This window comes from Bacillus rossius, chromosome 10 (genome assembly GCF_032445375.1).
Source record: "Bacillus rossius redtenbacheri isolate Brsri chromosome 10, Brsri_v3, whole genome shotgun sequence".
In the NCBI taxonomy this organism is placed as follows: Eukaryota; Metazoa; Arthropoda; class Insecta; order Phasmatodea; family Bacillidae; genus Bacillus; species Bacillus rossius.
The window spans coordinates 48,305,698-48,324,939 of record NC_086337.1 but is presented as its reverse complement, the minus strand read 5'-3'; the positions used below and the strand labels follow the sequence as shown (position 1 = coordinate 48,324,939).

The 19,242-nt window shown below is 41.3% G+C and overlaps 3 protein-coding genes across 5 annotated transcripts; 1 reads left to right on the top strand and 2 right to left on the bottom strand.

Annotated features, from left to right (window-relative positions):
- Nucleotides 1–3: 3 nt before the first annotated feature.
- Nucleotides 4–7,687, bottom strand: LOC134536339 (uncharacterized). Its single transcript, XM_063376092.1, has 5 exons — nucleotides 7,228–7,687; nucleotides 2,735–4,577; nucleotides 2,101–2,263; nucleotides 843–1,506; nucleotides 4–279 (listed from the first exon to the last, which is right to left on the bottom strand). The coding sequence occupies exons 1-5, from the start codon at nucleotides 7,429–7,431 to the stop codon at nucleotides 4–6; spliced, it is 3,150 nt and encodes a 1,049-aa protein (XP_063232162.1). The 5' UTR covers nucleotides 7,432–7,687.
- A 495-nt stretch (nucleotides 7,688–8,182) lies between these two features.
- Nucleotides 8,183–12,755, top strand: LOC134536105 (uncharacterized). 2 transcript variants are annotated; one of them, XR_010075760.1, is made up of 3 exons: nucleotides 8,183–8,404; nucleotides 10,454–10,563; nucleotides 11,504–12,518. XR_010075760.1 is itself a non-coding variant. In XM_063375661.1 (3 exons), exons 1-3 carry the CDS (start codon nucleotides 10,116–10,118, stop codon nucleotides 11,919–11,921), a joined length of 537 nt encoding a protein of 178 aa, XP_063231731.1. In that variant the 5' UTR covers nucleotides 10,065–10,115; the 3' UTR covers nucleotides 11,922–12,755. The 2 variants fall into 2 exon arrangements, 1 of the variants encoding a protein (XP_063231731.1); XM_063375661.1 differs by lacking the exon at nucleotides 8,183–8,404 and adding an exon at nucleotides 10,065–10,124 and having other exon boundaries at nucleotides 11,504–12,755.
- A 993-nt stretch (nucleotides 12,756–13,748) lies between these two features.
- LOC134536106 (sodium/calcium exchanger regulatory protein 1-like) lies at nucleotides 13,749–17,975 on the bottom strand. 2 transcript variants are annotated; one of them, XM_063375662.1, is made up of 4 exons: nucleotides 17,666–17,975; nucleotides 16,009–16,181; nucleotides 15,313–15,417; nucleotides 13,749–14,795 (listed from the first exon to the last, which is right to left on the bottom strand). In XM_063375662.1, the coding sequence occupies exons 1-4, from the start codon at nucleotides 17,733–17,735 to the stop codon at nucleotides 14,739–14,741; spliced, it is 405 nt and encodes a 134-aa protein (XP_063231732.1). In that variant the 5' UTR covers nucleotides 17,736–17,975; the 3' UTR covers nucleotides 13,749–14,738. The 2 variants fall into 2 exon arrangements, with proteins under 2 accessions (XP_063231732.1, XP_063231733.1); XM_063375663.1 differs by having other exon boundaries at nucleotides 16,084–16,181; nucleotides 17,666–17,959.
- Between the last annotated feature and the right edge of the window lie 1,267 nt (nucleotides 17,976–19,242).

The following is a 19,242-nucleotide window of genomic DNA, read 5'->3' as shown; positions in this document are numbered from 1 at the left end:
ACTTCACGTGTCGCGACACGCGCCGAGGTCGGCGAGGCCGACGAAGTCCTCCCGGAGGCGCGGCAGCAGCGCCGGCTCCAGCAGGTCCTCGCGCGCCACGACGGAGCGGTCCACGCGCACGCCGAGCTCCAGGCGGAGCGGGCGCCCCTCGGCGCGGAACTGCAGCGAGGCCGCCTCCTGGCTCACCAGCCGGAACGTGAAGAACTCGTTCAGCCGCAGCACGATCGGCCTGATGGGGGTGTAGGACGACCCCGGGGCTACCGGGCCTGCCTCCGGCTCCTGGCGACAACAGCGACAACCGATTATCTTTGAAATATTTGTGCAATGGGAGTGCATGACTTGATGTAAGCTTTTGGACATACTAATTTGCTAAGCACATGTATGTCTGTAGAAGAAAACTACAAAAAAAAAGACAACAGCAATATTTGCTTAATTTGTGTTTTTTTTGTCTTTTTGGTTTTTTTTTTTTTTTGTAGTTTTCTTCTACAGACATACATACATGTGCTTAGCAATGGCGTATGTCCAAAAGCTTACATCAAGTAAAGCAACAACCAAGGAAGCCACGCCCACAACCGCTCTCCCGACTTCCTCCATTTCGTCGTAGTGCCCACTCCGGTTATTTCCTTTCAGAGAGTTTCTTCACACTGAAAGCTGCTCTCCGTGGTTCATCCCACCCAGGCGTGCGGAAGTCCACCACTGTTCCTGAAGTGCAGAACTACCATGACACATCACAAGATGGCACTTCCCCCTTACAACTTGGGACATGAATAGCATCTGATGTCTATTACGCTTCCGTGAACGCGACCGTCTGGGCAGTCCAGGGTCGTCACGTGCCGACTCACCTCGGGCAGCTGCTGACGGCCGCACTGCACGGGGCCCTGCTCCTCCTCCTCTGCGCAGACGGACATCTTGCTGCGCGGGCCGGCCCTCGCGCGCGCGATGGCCTCGCGGTACGCCCTGCTGCGGCAGAGGCTCGCCGGGTCGTCGAGGTGCGGGTCTCCGGGGAAGTCGTGCCGGCACACCAGCTCCTCCAGGTGGTCCCTCACGCCCGCCATGCCGCGCCAGGCCCAGCGCATGGCGGGGCGGCCCCGCGGGTCCAGCAGGACCCCGCCGCGCTGCGTGTACCTCAGCCGCGGCTCCCCCCCGGGGCCGAACACGGCGCCGTCGCCGCGCGCGTGGAGCCGCGCCAGCACCAGCCGGGGCTCGCCGCGCGCCAGCACCACCAGCTCCCCGCGGCTCAGCGAGGCCGCCACGCCGCCGCCCGGGTAGTGCCATGTGGCGCCGCCCTCGCCCTCGCCCAGGGAGCACAGGGGCGCGCCGCCGCGGTAACACGCGGGCCGCGGCGGGCAGGTCCACGCGCTGCTCCCCCTCGCGGGCCGCGAGCTGAAGGTGCGCACCCGGGCCACCAGCCGCTCCGAGGGGATCACGCTCCAGCCGCGCTCCAGGAACTGCGGGTCCGACAGGCGGTAGCGCAGCAGGCCGGTCGAGTCGCGGCTCCAGTCCGCCCTAGCAGAGAGCAACTAGCAGGTGCCTCGGAAACTGGAGTCAAACAACGTAATAACACAACAAACATTCAGGGTCGTAACTAGAATAGTTTCCACTCGGAGCAGGAACTCATCTGGGTGCCCCACCCCCTTTCCTTTTTTTCTCTTCAAACCAACCAAACCCAAATATTTCTCTACAACAAACACCTCACATCACCACCACATATTAATTCCACTATTCAAAATATCGAAAGTTGGATAGTGTGCGAAAAGTATCAGTTTTTTTTAATTACTATATACATACATGTATGTTTCTTTAAATGGAAAAAAATTCAGATTATCTGCCCTCAGACATATTTTTGTGTTCTAACGCCACGATATTCAAGTAAATATCTATAGTAAAAATAAATTTGCCAGTTTAGCGGCCCCTCCCCAACCAAAAAAAAAAAAAACGGTCGAGGTTTGAATTGCCAAAGAAGTTTTACTTCTATCAAGTGTACTGAGTTACACATGCCCTTTTCTTTAAATTGGGGATTTTAAAAGATGTACATTGGGTAGCGGGGAGTGGGTCCGGGTCCCTAGTTTCCCTCGACGGCCTTTGAGGACATGGACGTACTTGCTGTTCTGCAACCTGCTGGAGGTGCGGAGGAGCGACGTGTTGGAGTTGCGGACACTCGACGCAGAGCTCAGCTTCGCTTCCCGGGAAGAGTTCCCGGACCCATCCTCAACCTGTCCCTGATCTGCTGCCAAGCTGTCGTGGGACGAATCTGGCGAGTTGCCTGGATCGACGTCTCGAGAAGATGTCGTAGCAGTAGGCATTACTGTCCTGTCGTAGCTTCTGACTCGCGTGTTTGCTATGTTTTTCCCTTCTGAATCATAATACAAAAGCGTTTTGGATTCGTACTTTTCTTCAGCGTTGAACGCACTGGCGTTGCATTGCTGATAAATCTCCTTCCTTGGATTCAAAGTTCTTTGTCTATCAGCGTGCAGCATTGTTTTTCCTGTCGTATCTTGCATTGAAGTCATTTTGGTATTTCCTTCGGAGAGTAGTTTCTTTGAAGCCAGGGGCGATGCATGTAAGCTTGGCAGTTGTGATTTGTATGTATTACTCTTGTCGCGTGGTGTGTTGTCTTGTGAAGGCCGACTTACTCTCTGTATTCTGGATTCACTTTCAGTAGGGGCATCTGGCTGTAAAACCATATTTAATTCACTTACGATTTTTTTATGTTTCTTAAGTGGCTCAGGCACACAATAAGGAAAAAACTTCGTCTCTTCCTCTGGGAGTTCTTCAATTTCTTCATGTTGTTCTGTATTTCTTTTTAACGTTGGAGGAATCATATTTTTATTATAGTTATTGGATTCAGTCATAGTTACCACTTCATACTGTTTGGTACTCAACTTAAACTTTGAATTGCCGGATTTCTTCGAGGGAAACCCTTTCTGGGCTTCATTCTGGGAAGACATTTCAATAAACCTATCCCAATATAAATTACGCGCTTTGCCCTTTTTAACAGCCCCTTTAGAAATTAATTTGACAGCGGTTCGATTTTTAGGAATGGACTGTCCTTTCAACTCTTTATCAGTTTTACCATGTTTATTTTCTAACTGAGATTTACGATTACATTTCGAAGTTTCCTCATTTTTAAGTTTGCTCACTGCAGGTTTGTTTTGCGCCTCCAGTCGTTTGGCTGCTTGATGCGTTGTAATACTTGAATTATCGTATTTGAAATCCCTTAGAGGGTCTGCTACACTGTCACTTATAGTTGTTTCAGAAATTGTAGCGGGAGTCTCATTTATTGTTTTGGGGGTGCTAGCATTACTTTCACCTAATGCATCCGATGTTATTCTTTTCTCACTATTCAGAGATATGTGGTTTTCACTATTCTTCGTCATAGACAGTTCATAACTTGAATTGTCAACAGGTGAATGCTCAGTACCCGCTTCTGTTTGAACAGGGTAAACACATGTCTGGTTGTGCTTCTTTGAAGAATCTGTTATTAAATTCGCTAAAACTACTCCCAGAGCTGCTGCATAATATCTTGTTTGCATTTCTCCCCTTTTCGTGTGAATATTTTTGTCAGTAATTTTATTTTTGTTGAGTTTAGTACAGTTTATTTTTAAGGCATCACTTTCATCATAGGTCACAACTTCAGTTTCCTTAGAACTGTCAGCGCATCGTTCCTTACTTTCTATGAAGTTATTTTCCATGTGCTCGTAAGCATTGTTTATCTTTTCAACATCCAGGCCAAGCGAATAATTTTTGCCATTTCTTAAGTTAAATAGTACTGTCTTGAAAATATCAAAAATTCTTGATTTCTCGTCCGGAGGGTTTTCTTCCGGAAATTTATTGGCGCACGCCCATTTATGCTCCAGATCTTCAAGGTAATCGGCAAAACTTTCCCCGCAGACGTCGACTAAATGCGTTCTCGAGAACTCGAGGACCTCGCTTGGATCGTCGACTGCAGCCTTGCCTTCTGTCTCACACACTTCTTTAGAAGGCTGGGCTGGCTCCAGTTTCTTCAAGAAGGACACCAGTATTCCAACAACCATGTCCTCGTCACTTGCGGGCAGAGTAGGGTCGGACATCAAGTATCTTATAATACTCCCGATGGTGTGCAGATCCCTGGCAGAATCACGACAGGAGTCGTCAGGCTTTTTCTGCTCGTGTCGGTTCATGTGGCATGGTCTGCCAGATGATGTATTGTTGTCGCTGTGGGAGCTGCTGGGCGAATTTTTGGAATCTAGTGTCTTCGAAACGAGGTGAGGTTCGCCTGTCGCGTGTCCTTTGTCCTTGTCGTCGGAAGTAATGTTATGCTTCCACATATCCAAAAGAGGATCACGTGTGTCTTTCAAAACTGCACCATCTCTTCCTGTCTTCTTCTTATCACGCCTGACCTCTGACCGCATGTTTTTGGGCGAGAGGCAACTGACACTCCTATCCAGGATTCCTTTGCGTGACTTCGGAACATCAGCAGTCGAAGGTGATGAAAGAACTGACACTTGCGGTAGGCTAGCGAAAGCTTTGAAATCCGGTGGGGCCAAATGGATTGGTGCTATATCTTCCATGTTACATAGCTTTTCAGAAGAAATAACCTGCAAAATAGTGATATTGTGAAGATTATTAGCCACAGTCTAAGCAAATTTAGACATGAAACACGCCTACATCGTTTTCATGCGGAAAGCATCAGCCACTGTGATGTGATGTATTGTTCACACCACTCGCCAACCACTATGGGTCCCTGGGTTCAATTCCCTTGAGGGCTCGCCCTGATTCTGGTTCTGGTTGTGGGCTTTGGCAGGTGGGTTTTCTCTTTCGGCAATTTGAAACTGTTTTTTTGTAGTTCCTCATTCAAACATTAAAAAAACCCTGTTAAAAGTCTGCTACCCGATGGCCTATGAATAGTATTTTAATGAACCTGTATTATGCCAGCAGGTTACATTCAAACCAATTCCATGCCCGGGATGAAACTCAAATTTATGACCCCAGAGTAAGAAGTATCGTATATTGAATTCAAGACCACCCTGCAAGGGCGAGTCCAGCTCAAAACGGCAGGGAAGAGTTTGACGGAATTCACTCTCTTTCATAAGCTAATAATATGAGAAATTCTTAGGTATTAGTTCCTATGACTTCTCATAGGCGATGCAGTGTCTGTATTTTGTAGTTAGATTCTTTCAAAGTGCTTAACCAAATATCGTTATAGAACAATATGGGAATCGCTGGCCAATTAGCATTGGCAAAGCGCGAGACACTTTATTGCATTGATTTGAAGCTATGTTCCACTTCACGCCGCTAGATGCCACTCATGTAACTAGTCTCACGCACTTCACACACATATTGTACAAAATGTAGGTTCACTCCACGCCGCCAGGTCCGTTTAACATTACTTGTCTCGCGTATTCCTTACCAGTTTCCCATATTGTCCCCATTAACAACAACAAATCTGATTATTTCTTATTCCCTTCATAAAGGGAGCGGAGGGTTGGTAGGAGTGTACTCAGAATTTTATCTAATTCAAATTCTTTCCATTTGTGGATAGGAATGTTAGATTTTTTTAGAAGGGTATTGAAGGAGGGATAAGGGTTATATTCCACCATATTCCCCCTGCATACGCCCTGGAGCAGAGCAGCTGACCACCCTTGTCACCGAGGTAAAAGCAAATTAACTTAATAAACTATCTGTTCATCACAAACTTAAAAAAGTCTAACAGCTTTTTGGCGTGAGAACGTCTAATAAATCGATGAACTCCGGCTGCACGCACGAAAAAATGTCCCGTTACGCGGTGTCCCGTTACGCACATTGTTCCGTTACGCTGTGTCCCGTTACGCACATTGTTCCGTTACGCTGTGTCCCGTTACGCTCATTGTACGCTTGCGCCGCATCTATTTCTCTTCCACTCGACTGTTTATAAAGAGAAGTGAAAAGTTAATGTGGTTTTCATTGCTTATTACAGTAACAATTTCGGCAATAAAGGTTTATTATTCTTGCATTTTAAAAATCTGATTACTAGTATAATTTCAAGTATTTATTCTTTTATTATTAAAATTAAAAAAAATTGTTTGTCTGTAAAGTCGGTTTACGGACGATAGTTTAACGTTACAACGTCATAACAAAACATTGATGAAATGATTGATCCAGAAGAAAATGAAATATCATATTCAGCCTGAGACTGAGCCGTAATAGGTTTTTGCAACCAAACCATTTAGGCATTAAAAATATTATATTCTTTGAAGAATAATTTTTTTTTTAATTTTTCAATCTTTTGCATGATAAAATCTACCTCTGCATACTTTTATGAATAAAATTGAATCATTTTTATTGAATTATCACTATTTTGTATGGATTCAAAGGAGTGAAAAGAAATGTGCAATTGAATTAATAAATTTACTTTTATTTGCATTCACTAATTCAAATATATTTATTACTTTTGAAATGTTGCATGCACCATATTTATTTTTACAAGTACAAAAAAAAATTCGCAGCTGCCGGGTTTCGAACCGACTACCTTTCTTTAGTAAGTTAAGTACGCTAACCACATGCCCACGAGGCCATACTAAGGTATTTAATTTTCAAATGTTATATATATATATATATATATATATATATATAAACTTTGATCACAGTAGGGGTATAATATTAACACGATTTTATAACAAACACGCATCCCAAATACACCAAACTTATTTATAATGTGTTACAATATTTGTTAAAACAATGTGCAAAATATCCCGGGTGTAATTTGAATTATTATGTGTAACTGTAAAACACCATTGTTGGTTCAAAACGTATTTGAATTTTCAACATTACTTTTAAATAACCGTACTGATTGTGCTGAAAATAGGTGGACGATCGTTAAAATACATAATATTAATAATTCAAACGACGAAAATATGATTGAAAAGTCAAATCGATGGTTGTTCCAATCGAGTGGAAGAGAGATGCCACGCATGCGTACAATGAGCATGAAGAGAGATGCCACGCATGCGTACAATGAGCATGAAGAGAGATGCCACGAATGCGTACAATGAGCAAACAGAACACATCCGTAGTGGGACATGCGTAGTGGGACACTTTTTCGTGCGTGCAGCCGACGTTCATCGATTTATTAGACGTCACGTCAAAATGATTCAATTTTATTCATAAAGTATGTAATCATTTCATCAATGTTTTGCTATGAAGTTGTCACGTTAAACTATCGTCCGTAAACCGACTTTACAGACAACAATTTTTTTTTTTTTTACTCACCTTACTAGCGGTTCCCAATACTTCCCCAGAGTCGCTGGCGCTCAAAATAATTGGTCTCTCAGATGTGACGAGGTCACAGCCGCTGCCTGAAGATATGCATCTCGCAAGGTGCTTCATCTCGTCCACCATCTTGTTCAGAGAGTCGGTATGCTGGTCGACATGGTTCTGTTCTTCACTTCTCTTTCCCTCGCCTACCTGCTTCATGTTTAATAGGATTCTTCAGAAATAACTTTTTTCGCGGAAAGGTAGTTCTTACACAAGATGGACTATATACAAATTAGTTTTTTATTGCCAGTGTGGCATTATTTTGTGTTCATAATTTGAAAATATCAATTTTGAAAGTCACTTCACACTGACAATCATTTCAGTAGTTTCGGAGTTTCCCTGACTTATTTAAATATAAATGAATTTGTACAGTAAATACAGCAATGTTTTGGCAGGAAAATTCCAAAGAAGCTACAAAACAAGACTTGGTAAAGTTCACACGCAAAAAAAAAAAAAAAACTAAAGTAGAACTGTATAATTTCTGATAAGGACGAAATGTTTGAAAAATTCCCGATTCATAAATTATAATTAAAAGATTTTAATTTCTAATTTACAGTGCTACGCGTGTTTGTACAAGAAACCTAGGATTCATTGACCACGAATCAGAAGCTCGGATAACACGCGTTCGAGCATCTTAAAATTTATTTATTCTTTTTGCTGCTGCGAAACGTAGTTTAGGTTATGTTAGGCCAATTATATAAAAAGATCTCCTGAACATTCGCGTTTTTTGTTTGTAATAGAGGGTTTTCGCAAGTCTAGGTGATCGTATAACTAAAATGAAAAAATATATATATTATAGATATAGGGTTAGGCCAGCGATATTTAAAGTTCTAATTTTTCTGAGTGGTAACGAGTTTAGTTAACGTGCGTTTTGGATTATGGTTACCTTTCACACCACTTGAGGCGCTGCTAACGCGCCAGCGTGGAGTTAGGAGCGAGTCGCGCGGAAGTGTCGGATAGGACCCGAGCTGGCTGGTGCGCGCGAAACACAGCGGGAAAATGTTTGATCATGGAGCTGATGAGTCAGACTCGGACACGGCGTGTTGGAAGACATACAGCTGCTGCCTTAAAGCAGTGTTTTCGCTCTACGTGATGGTTACGACGCAGAGATGGCTACACGTCGACCCCGAAGGTAAAAAACATTCTGTTCAAATTGTTCTTACTCCCGGCATGGACATCATAATCGTCTGCACTGACAGCAATGAGAAAGTTCAGTGCCAGCAATTTTATGACATGTTCAAGTTTTCGATTTCACGGTCCGATAGACGCTGCTACGTGTTTGTTATTTTGGCATTTCCTTGCATGCAATGATATTATTTTCAGTTAAAAATTATCTTGCTCGTTAAAAAGTATTGCGTACCCCGCCCCTCCACACTCCTCCAAATTAATAACTTTTAAATGGTCGTGCACGAACTCGCAAACTGATAGTTTCCTGAGGTTTTACGTAACTGCATACGGTGTCGTTATTCACTTGCAGGTTTTACACGCAAATGGTTGTTTCATTTTACTTATTTAAAATTAGCATTTAGGGTGTAAATCTAGTATGAAACAAAGTCTAAAGGCCTCTGATCAGTTCGAACTGTTAGTTCTGACTTATCAGTTGGAATTGAACAGTTGTAACTGTCGTTGTGTAAGGACGGTAGACCGCGATTAGTCAGAAATTAAGGACTGACGAACTGATGGCTTTCCATCAAATCGGACTGTGAGCTCCTCTTTTTTTTTGTATTGTCGACCTTCGAGCATGATTTATGATTTTGAGTGGACGTAAACAAGGCACTTGGATCGATAAAAATATCTTTAATTAATTTCTTACTTCATCACTCAAACAATTTTTTTATTAAAAAATTGATAATATTTTTACCATTACAATATTTAAAGTTAAGTACCGAAAACTGCTAAAATAGCACTATTTTACACCTCAATATCCAAATTTTTCCCGGGTGCGGACCACCGGACTCCCCCGTTTTAATAAGGAGCGGGGGTTGGGGGGGAAACCATGCTTCTTAACCTCCCCCCCCCCATCCCCCAATACACAAATCCTGGCTACGCCACTGCATCCAACAGCAACCGCAACAGCAACCACAAGACTGATCGTGAGAGCAGAAGGTATCAGTTCAATCCAAACGGTCAGTTCACACCGAGCAGTCCGGACTTGGAGCTGGACTGATCGCCCATGGCTTATTGTTTACCGCATTTGTATTTTTTTTATTTGCTGGAAATCCTGAAATCAATAATTTGTTTGAGAATTATTTTAAATATTTACGCGCTATAAACGGTTCCTTCATCTTTGTTTTACAACTCTTTTTTTTTTTTTTTTAATGCCATTTTAGGTGGTATCTTGTTCAGGACTGTCTCAATTTAGTTTAACTAGAATTTATCTACTAAACTATTTTCTTGCAAAGTGAATCCTGAAGGTCGAAGGAAGGCAACCATTTCACTGTATTCTCCTACGCCCGCATGTCTGTGCCCTGTATCTATGCAGGTTTTACCTGGGCCCATTATTACCCTAGCTTTAATCTAGACTTCAGATAGGGGAGGTGGTCGTGGCTTCAATCGCTGGCCAATGCCCGCACAAAGCACACGATGCACGACCAGGAGTATAGACGCACCCAGGTCCCTCCTGTTTCTGTTGAGAGGCGCTGGAATGAGGGCCTGGTCGGGAAGGGGGCGGGGGGACTGCGCAGGCGCGGCCCTGTGACGTAGGCCGCCTGACCTCTGCAGCTCGCGGCTCGTCGTGGCACTCCTAGACGATGGGTGGAGGGGGAGGGGGGCCGCAGGAGAGGAGCAGTGAGTTCGGCGCCGGTCGCGGAGGTGAGTGGCCGGACCCCGCAACAACACGCATCATGCTGACGGTCAGTCGAAACTAAAGTGTCCGACATGCAGAGACAAGACTTTGAGGCCAGCACTAGCAATCAGTCATAGACTTACCAACTTTGGCTTTGAAAAAATGAAATTAATTTTTTATGAAATAAATTTTAAACAAATATGTTTGGCTTTATTTGATTTTTTTTTCTAAAAAAAAATTATTTTCATCAGTCAGCTCTTGTCAACAAGGAAAATTAGTGCCTGGTTCAATAAGTTTACATACTTAAAGAGGCATTTTTTTGGATTATCCATCAGGGCTTCTTAGTCGATGGAACAATTACATAGCCAGCGATAACATGTCTATTGTTTGCCCCAGGTGGCAGCAATGCTGCTGATTACTGCAGCGACTGTGGAGCCAGGGCAGAGCGCCAGTCTCGGAGGTGGAGAAGTTACGCCCCAGTTGGTTTTCAACAGCCACTTCACCAGGTGATTGTCCTCGGTAACTGACGACACTAACGTCACACTAGTACCGGAGTACTTCTTGGCATAACACAACACACTGTGCAAGGCTGTTTTCAGCCTTAGCTTAGTGGTGTCCAGCAGGTTCTAGGATAGTCTAGTCACACCATTAATGGAGACAATTTCTCAAAATAATTGTTTGCATTAGATATATTACTCTTATGGTTGGAAGAAATATGTTAACCATACCATAGTTATTTTCAAGAGAACCACATCAAACGTTCGTTTTAAGCAGAGCTTCATGAAAAAACCCACAATTTGAGAACTGCTCAAGATATCCAAGTGTAAACTTTTTACAAAAAACATTTATGAATACGCTGAGGGCAAACAAATAATTCTGCTTCCATATTTTATTTTTAAACGAAATTTTCAGGAGAGTGAAAATGACTGAAATGTTTTTTTTCGGGATAATTAATTAGGCATGAAAACACCCGGAAAAAATTCTTGAAAGCACTCAAGGGCATTACATCACTCCTTTAACTTCATTTCTTTGCCATATAATACAATACTACAAACTTTGTGACTCGAAAACTGGGTACTGTTTTTCCTTTTCTATTTACACAGGGAAAACAGAAGGCAAACAAGCTACACTAGCCAGTGAACTGCTAAAATGTCATAGTTGCCCTGTGCACGATGAGAAGACTGCACGTCAGTTCAGAGGAGACACCGCGATAGAAGCACCAGAGAGCATCACACTTATCATCCCGCCTCACAAACAGAAGAAAAAACAACCCTTACTAGGGGGAGGGGGGGGGGGGTCCTTTAATGTACTGAGCATTGAAAGAGAAGTGAGTAATGTTTCTTCCAGTCTTCCTTCTTTGTACTTGCCTCACCTTCCAACCAGCACACTGCTTGGTTGTGGTAGTACTGCTGGAGAGTTTCACACAGGATCACGCGCTGTTTGCAGGTTCGCACACAAGACCAGAGCTGCGGCGCTCTCGGACGCACTCTTGGCCACATCATGGGCAGGCAACACCTCACCGCAGGTCCTCTTCAAGATGGAAGGCAGCGACAGGCTCTTCACAGCGGGCGACATAATCGGGGCCCTTCCTTTCCTGCCCATCGAGATCAATGTTCCAGACATGCTGTCCGCCATACGCAGGTTCTTCCAACAATTTTTCAGCCAGTCACAAGCCAAGCTGAAGTTAAAAGATGCCATACTCTACGGAGAAAATGTGGAGTGCTATTACCTACCCCGTGACCGTCAAAACGCGAACCCAGACGGTTTTGTATTTTACTGCACAAAAATCTACAGGCTGGAGCCTGATTATGTCACTGCAATTTTGCTTCCTATGCAAGAATTTATAGTCTCTCCACCTATTTGAAAGTAGGATCATGTTTTAATGACTTTGCAATGTCGAAACAATGTAACAAGTGAATTTCTCTATATAAAAAAATAGTTAAACTAAATACGATATAAAATCTCTTAACATTTTTTTTCTCATGTACACAAATTTTCTTACTTGCATAGCAGCACAGAATTATTATACCTGTTGGGGAAAACGAGGCTTTTTAAAAATGTGAGAACCAATTGGAAAGAAACAAATTGTTATATATTACGTGAAAACCAAACCATAAACTATTGATCTACACAATCACCACTTCTACTGAGGCTTTACTGTAGCATTAGACCACCTTCATTCACATTCTCTGCACTAAACATAGTTATGCCTGCTACTACAACAAATGTTGCATACCTTGAGATTGTCTCGGTCACTGAAACACTTACCAGCTAGAATGTTCGTATCCAACTCGAAACAGGAAAAGAGGGGGAGGGGACACAGCTTTTTTTGGAATTCAACCTCTTTCATGGGCAAGGTTCTGATTTCTCAAATATGATGCTGTGTCTCTCTTTTGTATTGTGTCCTTCAAAATGTTTTAACACCAGCTACCTGACTGTGAATACATTTTTCAGAAATTTTTTTTGTTTATAAATTATTTTCTCCACTTCCCCTCATTGTATCCCACGCCCTAGATACATACACCCTTGCCAGCTAAGCACAAATACTAAGTTTTCAGTATGCTCAACTAATATGAATGTTTAACACATCAAAATAATAAACCAGGAAAATAATTACAGGGCTCAGATTCAGTACAAAAGAAAAATATATATTTTTTAATAATTTTATTTACAATAAAATAAGTAATATATAAAAAAATGTAACCAGGAACAAAGATATGTAGAAAACTCAGTAAACATAGAGCTCTATTCCTGCCAAAGTATAAATGAAGCCGTAATGAGACATATCATGGCAGCAAACAAAATATTTTTATACTTTCACACATTTACCAACTGTTAGTGATACAAATACATCAAACAAGGTACAATACATATCTTGTAGTTTTGACATACAGTCTTTTATTAAGTATGATAAAAACCAATAGTTAAAGTGTACAACCAAACTGCTCAAGCACAAATTTTTAACTGTTAAGCTAATAATTACATAAGTGTTGACATATAACACCTTCAAGATTATTCTGACAATGTCACCTCAGTGATTACCATTCAGAGGAAGTTAACTAAGACACTAAGAGTTTAACAGATTTTCAATAAAAAAACTTAACTCTTTTACACAAGTTGCTTATTTGTTTGTCAATACTGCAATATATGACCCAGAAAACAAAAAAAAAACTCAAAAATAAAAGTTCAGTATATCTTACTAAGCTTATGAATGTAAAAAGATAACTTTTTAAATCATTCATCCATAATCACTTTGTAATAAAAACAATATCACAATATACAACAAGGTACATAAGAAGAAACTGCTAGTCAAAAGCCTGAATGTTACACTATGTTAAAAGCACCATATAGCACCAAAATACCAGAGTATATAATACACTAAGTATATATAGCATATTGGGATACATCGCTGGTTAGAGGTCAGCACAACCCAAATTATATTTTTTTCATCATACTCCAGCTAACTCACCTTAGTTACCAAACAGTGGATTAATAATTTATTTTCTATACCTGCCAACAGTATTTAATGTTCCCTCCCAGGACTCTTTTTGGTGGTTTAATCATCATTTGTGTTAAGCAGCAAAAAATAAATATGAACAGAATATTAAATGTCTCTTAAAATATTAAGGAATTAAGAGAATTCAGGGTAAATTTATTGAAGTGTGTAGTGTGTGAAAACCATATTTTCCGATTTTTCTTTCTTTCTGTTCTAAAAAGCAGCTCTGCTAAGTATTACCATTAATTAGCCTCCTTTAATGCTCCACATAATTTCAATATCCTGCACACAACACATGTGGCTGCAATTGAAAAAATTAAATTATTTATTTGGTAGTTGTGGTTTTGGATCACTATCAGACTGCTCAAATCTCACCAAGGTGATATGAGCAAACAACCCTGGACCTTTTTAAGTTGAAACTATGAGAGATATTGCTTGCTGACCAATGGGTTTTCCAGTTTCACCCACCACTCTAGGCTGTCGTTAATCCACAACTCATCTCATTTGCCTCTTTGGTTGGAGACATCACATCTGTCCGTCGCAAAGAACAACAAACTCCTGTTCACGCAAGCTCTTCTTCATTTCCGGAGAGGATAAACAACTGACAAAGAAGATGAGGTTTTTGTTTTTGAGTCTGCCATACAGTAACCAGCATGGTGAGATGCTGGACAGGGCACATCAAACGATACAAGGTGTCATCTTGGAACATGCAGAGTATACTTACATTATTACTGGGACTCATGACTGACCTCTAACCAGATGAGAGTAATAGATAGAGACCTGGAAATTTCGCGAATTCGTCTGGCATAATGCTGAAATTCAAAACCTTACATTCGCTCTACCAACGTTGGCTTTTCCATTGGTTGATTTATTAGCAAGAACCTTTTGTCCTCGTTAGTCGACACTACCCGATTTGCTTGCTTTTCTCCTACCTGATCATCGTTATTGGCTCATGGTCGTAGAGGACGGTCCAATCATGGACACAGTGGAAGAGTATGAAGATTTTCAGTCTAGCTTGCAACCAAATGAGTTCGCGAAATTTCTGTACCTCTATTAATAGAATAATAATGAACACAAACCACCCGATACAGCTCACACACTTAACGAAGGTACAATGAGAAGGCTGGAATGGAGCAGGCCATCAAAATGACGCTTGTTGTGACGCGTGGATGGGCGCACTGCCGGCTACACCCGCCGGAAGTATCTCTTCGCCACTTGTCCACTCTCCTCGTCAGTCAGCGTCTGCTGGAACAAGGGCTGCATCACTCACACTGCACACTGTTTCTATGCTGTAAGCCAAGTGGATACAAGTGATGGCAAGAGTGAAACCAAATTCATCCGATGCTGATATCAAAAAACTTATACTAATAGCAAAGGTGTGAAATATAACTTGGCAGTAAGAGGTGTAACTACAAAAATATTTTATGGATAATTCTTAAATTATATTATATAGAATAACATCTGGTGTTAAACATGATTAACTTCTTTTAAGTAATTTACAGCACTGGAGGTTTATTTTGCCCCATATGTATTTATAATTATTTTTAAAAAAAGTCTTCAGTGAAAATAAAGTTAATTCTAATATTGTATATTAAACAGGTGCACTGTTCATACTGCGAATACCGTGCATGGATAAGACACCCTATGTAGAAACCACATCTGTAAGTATAAAATACTTCAGCTAAAGTTTAATAAGTTATCACGGTTTAAAATTTTTACTTTAAAAAAAAAACCTTCACCTCCCGAGAATTATACATACCACCTCAACACTCTCGTCAGAGAATTTGTACTCTCTTGTTGTTTTTTTGCCATTGGGAAGCAAAGAGACAATTGAGATGCAGTCGTCTTCAACCTGAGCAGTGTTCTGCAACAGAAAGGTACCAGAAATTGTCACCCGCACTTCTTACATCAAGAGCGTAACCGAATAAACTTGCAGGTAATTTGTGAGTGATAAGGAGCACAGGCTTAACTTGCTTCACACTGAAACAAAATTAGCAAGACACGTTATTAATGATAACTGAACAACATACCCAAACTAGGTAGTTGTCCTACAGCATACCAAAATTCTTAAATTAAGTTTTGAGGACCAGTCTATTAATATAACTCAATGTAAACCAAATTACTTATTCGACTAAAACACAGAGTGACCGTAATTCTTCTGTAATTAAAGATTTGAATCAGAACAAGTGGATGAAAACCAAGTGCTTGTAGGTCAAAGCATCAAGCATAACATTAGTCATTAAAATGCATGATGGCATTTTACTACAAGAGACCGGTGGACAGGAGGCATAATTTTCAAAAGAGTGAATTGTGTTGAAGATCAAGGAATCTCGGCATGGCAGAAGCTGACGGTTGTACCTGGCATGACTGGGACCCAACCCACATGCATGGCACCATCAGCACTCGAACACAGTCAACAGAGAGTCCACAGCGCGCATCGTGCAGACGCCGGTACCTTGAGCACGTCCCCGGAGGGCATCACCTCGTCGTACTCCACGCCCGGCACAAAGGACATCTCCTGGGTCCTCACCATGGTGGTGGAGCGTACGACCCACTTGCCCGCGTCCCGGAGTACCTCCAGCAGGGGGCTGGTCATGCGCATCATCACCCGGGCAACGTACGGCACCCCTGCGACAAGAATTTTGTGAACGAGGGGCACAGCGTAACCACTATATAACCACAATTTTATGGACAAGTTTTCTTTATAACTGAATTTAAAAAAAAAACTAATTGTCCCACCAAAATATCAGCTGATAGTAGACTCTTAGAATTTTAATGTTTACACACATAAATTAAAGTAATGATGTCTGCAGAGAAAAGAAAACTGATCATTACATGTCTGGTGTAAATTTAATTGTTTTTAATACCTACTGTGTTCTAGAGTCAGCTGATTAATGATTTTGTTTTTTAAAAAAAGTCACCAATACAGATATATATATAGGTATGTTATTAAATACACGAAAAACATATGTCAAGTTTGTATGAAAGCGTGCGTACAGTAACGTATATAAACCGACTTAAATGCAGACTAAATGGAAACATATTTGCTACTGCTTCTTTGTATGAGGTACATTTCTGGCTTTAATGGAGAGGAAGTACTTTACTGCAGCCCACTAAGGATTACAATAATCCTTCTAAAATAATCTCTCTTTAACCTTATAATAAAGAAAGCAAGGGGTCCGGACCATGAACCTCCCCACCCCCCTGGGTTTTTCACAACATACACTAATATCAGGACGTCACAGAGTATGGGCCTGTGTGGATGACAGAATCCATTGATCTATATTGGCATACACATGGAGGGTGGGAGTAAGTTATGATCTTCACCCCTTGGCTGTGCATTGTAAATAGTTTGTTTACTAACCCTCTGGCACAATTAGCCAATGCACATGTCGTGCCATTGATACCTACATTATATATGGAGCCTATTTTGTTTCTGTGGTGTTACGACTCATAAAAATATATGCTAGGCTGATTTGGAGTTTTGAGACCCATGGCAGGAGAAATTATTTTAAGGATCCTAGAGTACTGTTGTCTAAAAATTTGTTTTTTGCGATTTACCATTATGACAAAAATGAATCTACAATAAAATTCCAATTGTTCCAATCAACTAGTTACTTAAACATACATCCTATTTATAAGCACATAAGTTGACATGATAAATACAAGTTAGACTATTAACAGCTTAAATAAATGTATGCTGTATAAAAAAATATGGAATACCATTACAAAGTGAAGACAGCTTGTTTTTAAAAATGATAAACTTCATTCTGTAATTTCATTTCAAATAATTTCTAGAGAAATGTGGCCCCTTGCAATAAGTGTTCCAGGGAAAATGCCCCGGTTACAGTCTAAACATGGCCTTTATGGATCTCACTGACGTGATCTTTAAACTACAGAACTTTCATAACCATGAGACATTACATGACTTGTAAAATCACTTTCATTTGACAAGTGTAAATTAATTTAGACACGGCATTAATACATAAAAATGTTTGAAGGAATGTAATTAATAGGCAATAAAAGTAACTATCCATTCATCAAATGAAAATTGTAATTATAGTCATGGACATTAAAAAATGATATAAACAAATAAAAAATTAGTTACTAACCAACTGCTTTAAAAAATCCGTCAAGATTTTCACTTCTTTCGTGTTGATATTTGCCTTCAATTTGAACCATTGTGACAATCCTTTGTGATTATCAGGTTATGTTGATCTTGTGTTTAAATGTGCCGACATCATAACACGTGATAATTATTACGTAATACCACGAACGATCATAGATAAAGGCAAGATACAGATAGTTAATTTATGACTACACATAATTCCATCCAACGATCATTCCATCCTTGTCACAAGAGTTTGTACAAATCAGCTGATTGACGTCGTATTTCTTGGCAGGGACAGGAAGTCCAGTTTCGACCCGAGCAGTAGCCAGCCTCAGTAGAGGAAAATGCCATTTCATTAATTTAAACATGTCGCCTTATGGGCTGTCTCGAGTTTGAGATTGACTGATGTTAAGGCCCAGCGAGTTCTCTAGTGGGGTTCTCAGGCCACTTGGCTGTAGACAGAAGTGACTTATTGGAAATGAAAAAAAAAGTTAATTCTGAATAGGTTTTAGTTTAATACACAATGGGCTAACACTATCCAGCACCGACCCGTGTCAGTGATGCATGTCCCGAGGTCCCGATGTACTCATGGTTCCTGATTAAGACCATGAAGCTAAGTTTGTTTTGTTGCGATGAAGCCCGCAAAATATGGAGCGAGAAAAAAAATTTCACCTAAATGTCACATCGGTGACATAAAACATGGCAAATGCAAATTGGGTACATGAACGCCGAGTGTTAAGCACATGGTAACACGCCACTAAAAAACTAGCCAACTGCGAAAATTATGTGTCGGAGATTACGAAGCATGGATGTTGGCAGCACATCACATTACACATTTCTATGCAAGGACAAGGTTTCACGAGGAGAGGACGGAACCTGGAGTTAAGCATGGGTAGAAAGCCCCTGCAAACATGTTTCTCATACATGGAGCACTGCAGATCTGCTAGAGTTAGTTTGAGAAAATTTGCACATATGGTCTGGAAATGGCCCAGCAAAGTTCACGAGTATTTCATTCTACCCAAGGATGGGTTAGCGAGCGTGACCTGATAACTACGAAAGTAAAACAAAAGAAAGAAAACTCGTAACTGCATTACACAGAACAAAGCTTTTCAGTTGAGTGGTAGGCCCTTTAAAACCCCACCGAAAGGGGGCCGGCCACGGGGCCGATGAAAAAGGTTTGAAGAAAAATTACGGAATTGATACTACAGTCGAAGGCGGCAAGATGTTGTAGACCCGCGGACATGTTCGATTGCGGTGCCGTCTAGTCAGTGACTGCTGCGGCCTCGGCAACTCCGGGCCACCGAGGCCACGCTTCCCGCAGAAAAAGAACGGGCGCCCCGCAAGTCAGGCTGAGAGTGAACCCTAGTGATTTTAATTTTAAAAGTATTTAAAATTCAGGACATTAATTATATTAATAAATTGTTTACAAATTATAAAAAAAAGTGATGGCGGAAGGGGGGCAATTCTACTCGTTGCATTACATTACACTAAACTACATACATGGGTGTGTTCATCGCACACACAATGGTTGAGATGTCAATGATGCATAATGGCCTGTGCGACCTAAGGGAGCATCGA

What these genes read in the sequence shown, in the direction of transcription:
- LOC134536339 (XM_063376092.1), bottom strand. Translation starts at nt 7,431, where the DNA reads ATGAAGCAGGTAGGCGAGGGAAAGAGAAGTGAAGAACAGAACCATGTC. An exon ending in TATTGGGAACCGCTAGTAAG is followed by an intron (nt 4,578 to 7,227) that starts GTGAGTAAAAAA and finishes ACTATTTTGCAG; the next exon opens with GTTATTTCTTCTGAAAAGCT. An exon ending in GACGAAGTTTTTTCCTTATT is followed by an intron (nt 2,264 to 2,734) that starts GTGTGCCTGAGC and finishes ACGTCGATCCAG; the next exon opens with GCAACTCGCCAGATTCGTCC.
- LOC134536105 (XM_063375661.1), top strand. An exon ending in TTCAACAGCCACTTCACCAG is followed by an intron (nt 10,564 to 11,503) that starts GTGATTGTCCTC and finishes CGCTGTTTGCAG; the next exon opens with GTTCGCACACAAGACCAGAG.
- LOC134536106 (XM_063375662.1), bottom strand. Translation starts at nt 17,735, where the DNA reads ATGGTTCAAATTGAAGGCAAATATCAACACGAAAGAAGTGAAAATCTT. An exon ending in CCTCCGGGGACGTGCTCAAG is followed by an intron (nt 15,418 to 16,008) that starts GTACCGGCGTCT and finishes TTTCTGTTGCAG; the next exon opens with AACACTGCTCAGGTTGAAGA. An exon ending in CTGACGAGAGTGTTGAGGTG is followed by an intron (nt 14,796 to 15,312) that starts GTATGTATAATT and finishes TTGTTCCAGCAG; the next exon opens with ACGCTGACTGACGAGGAGAG.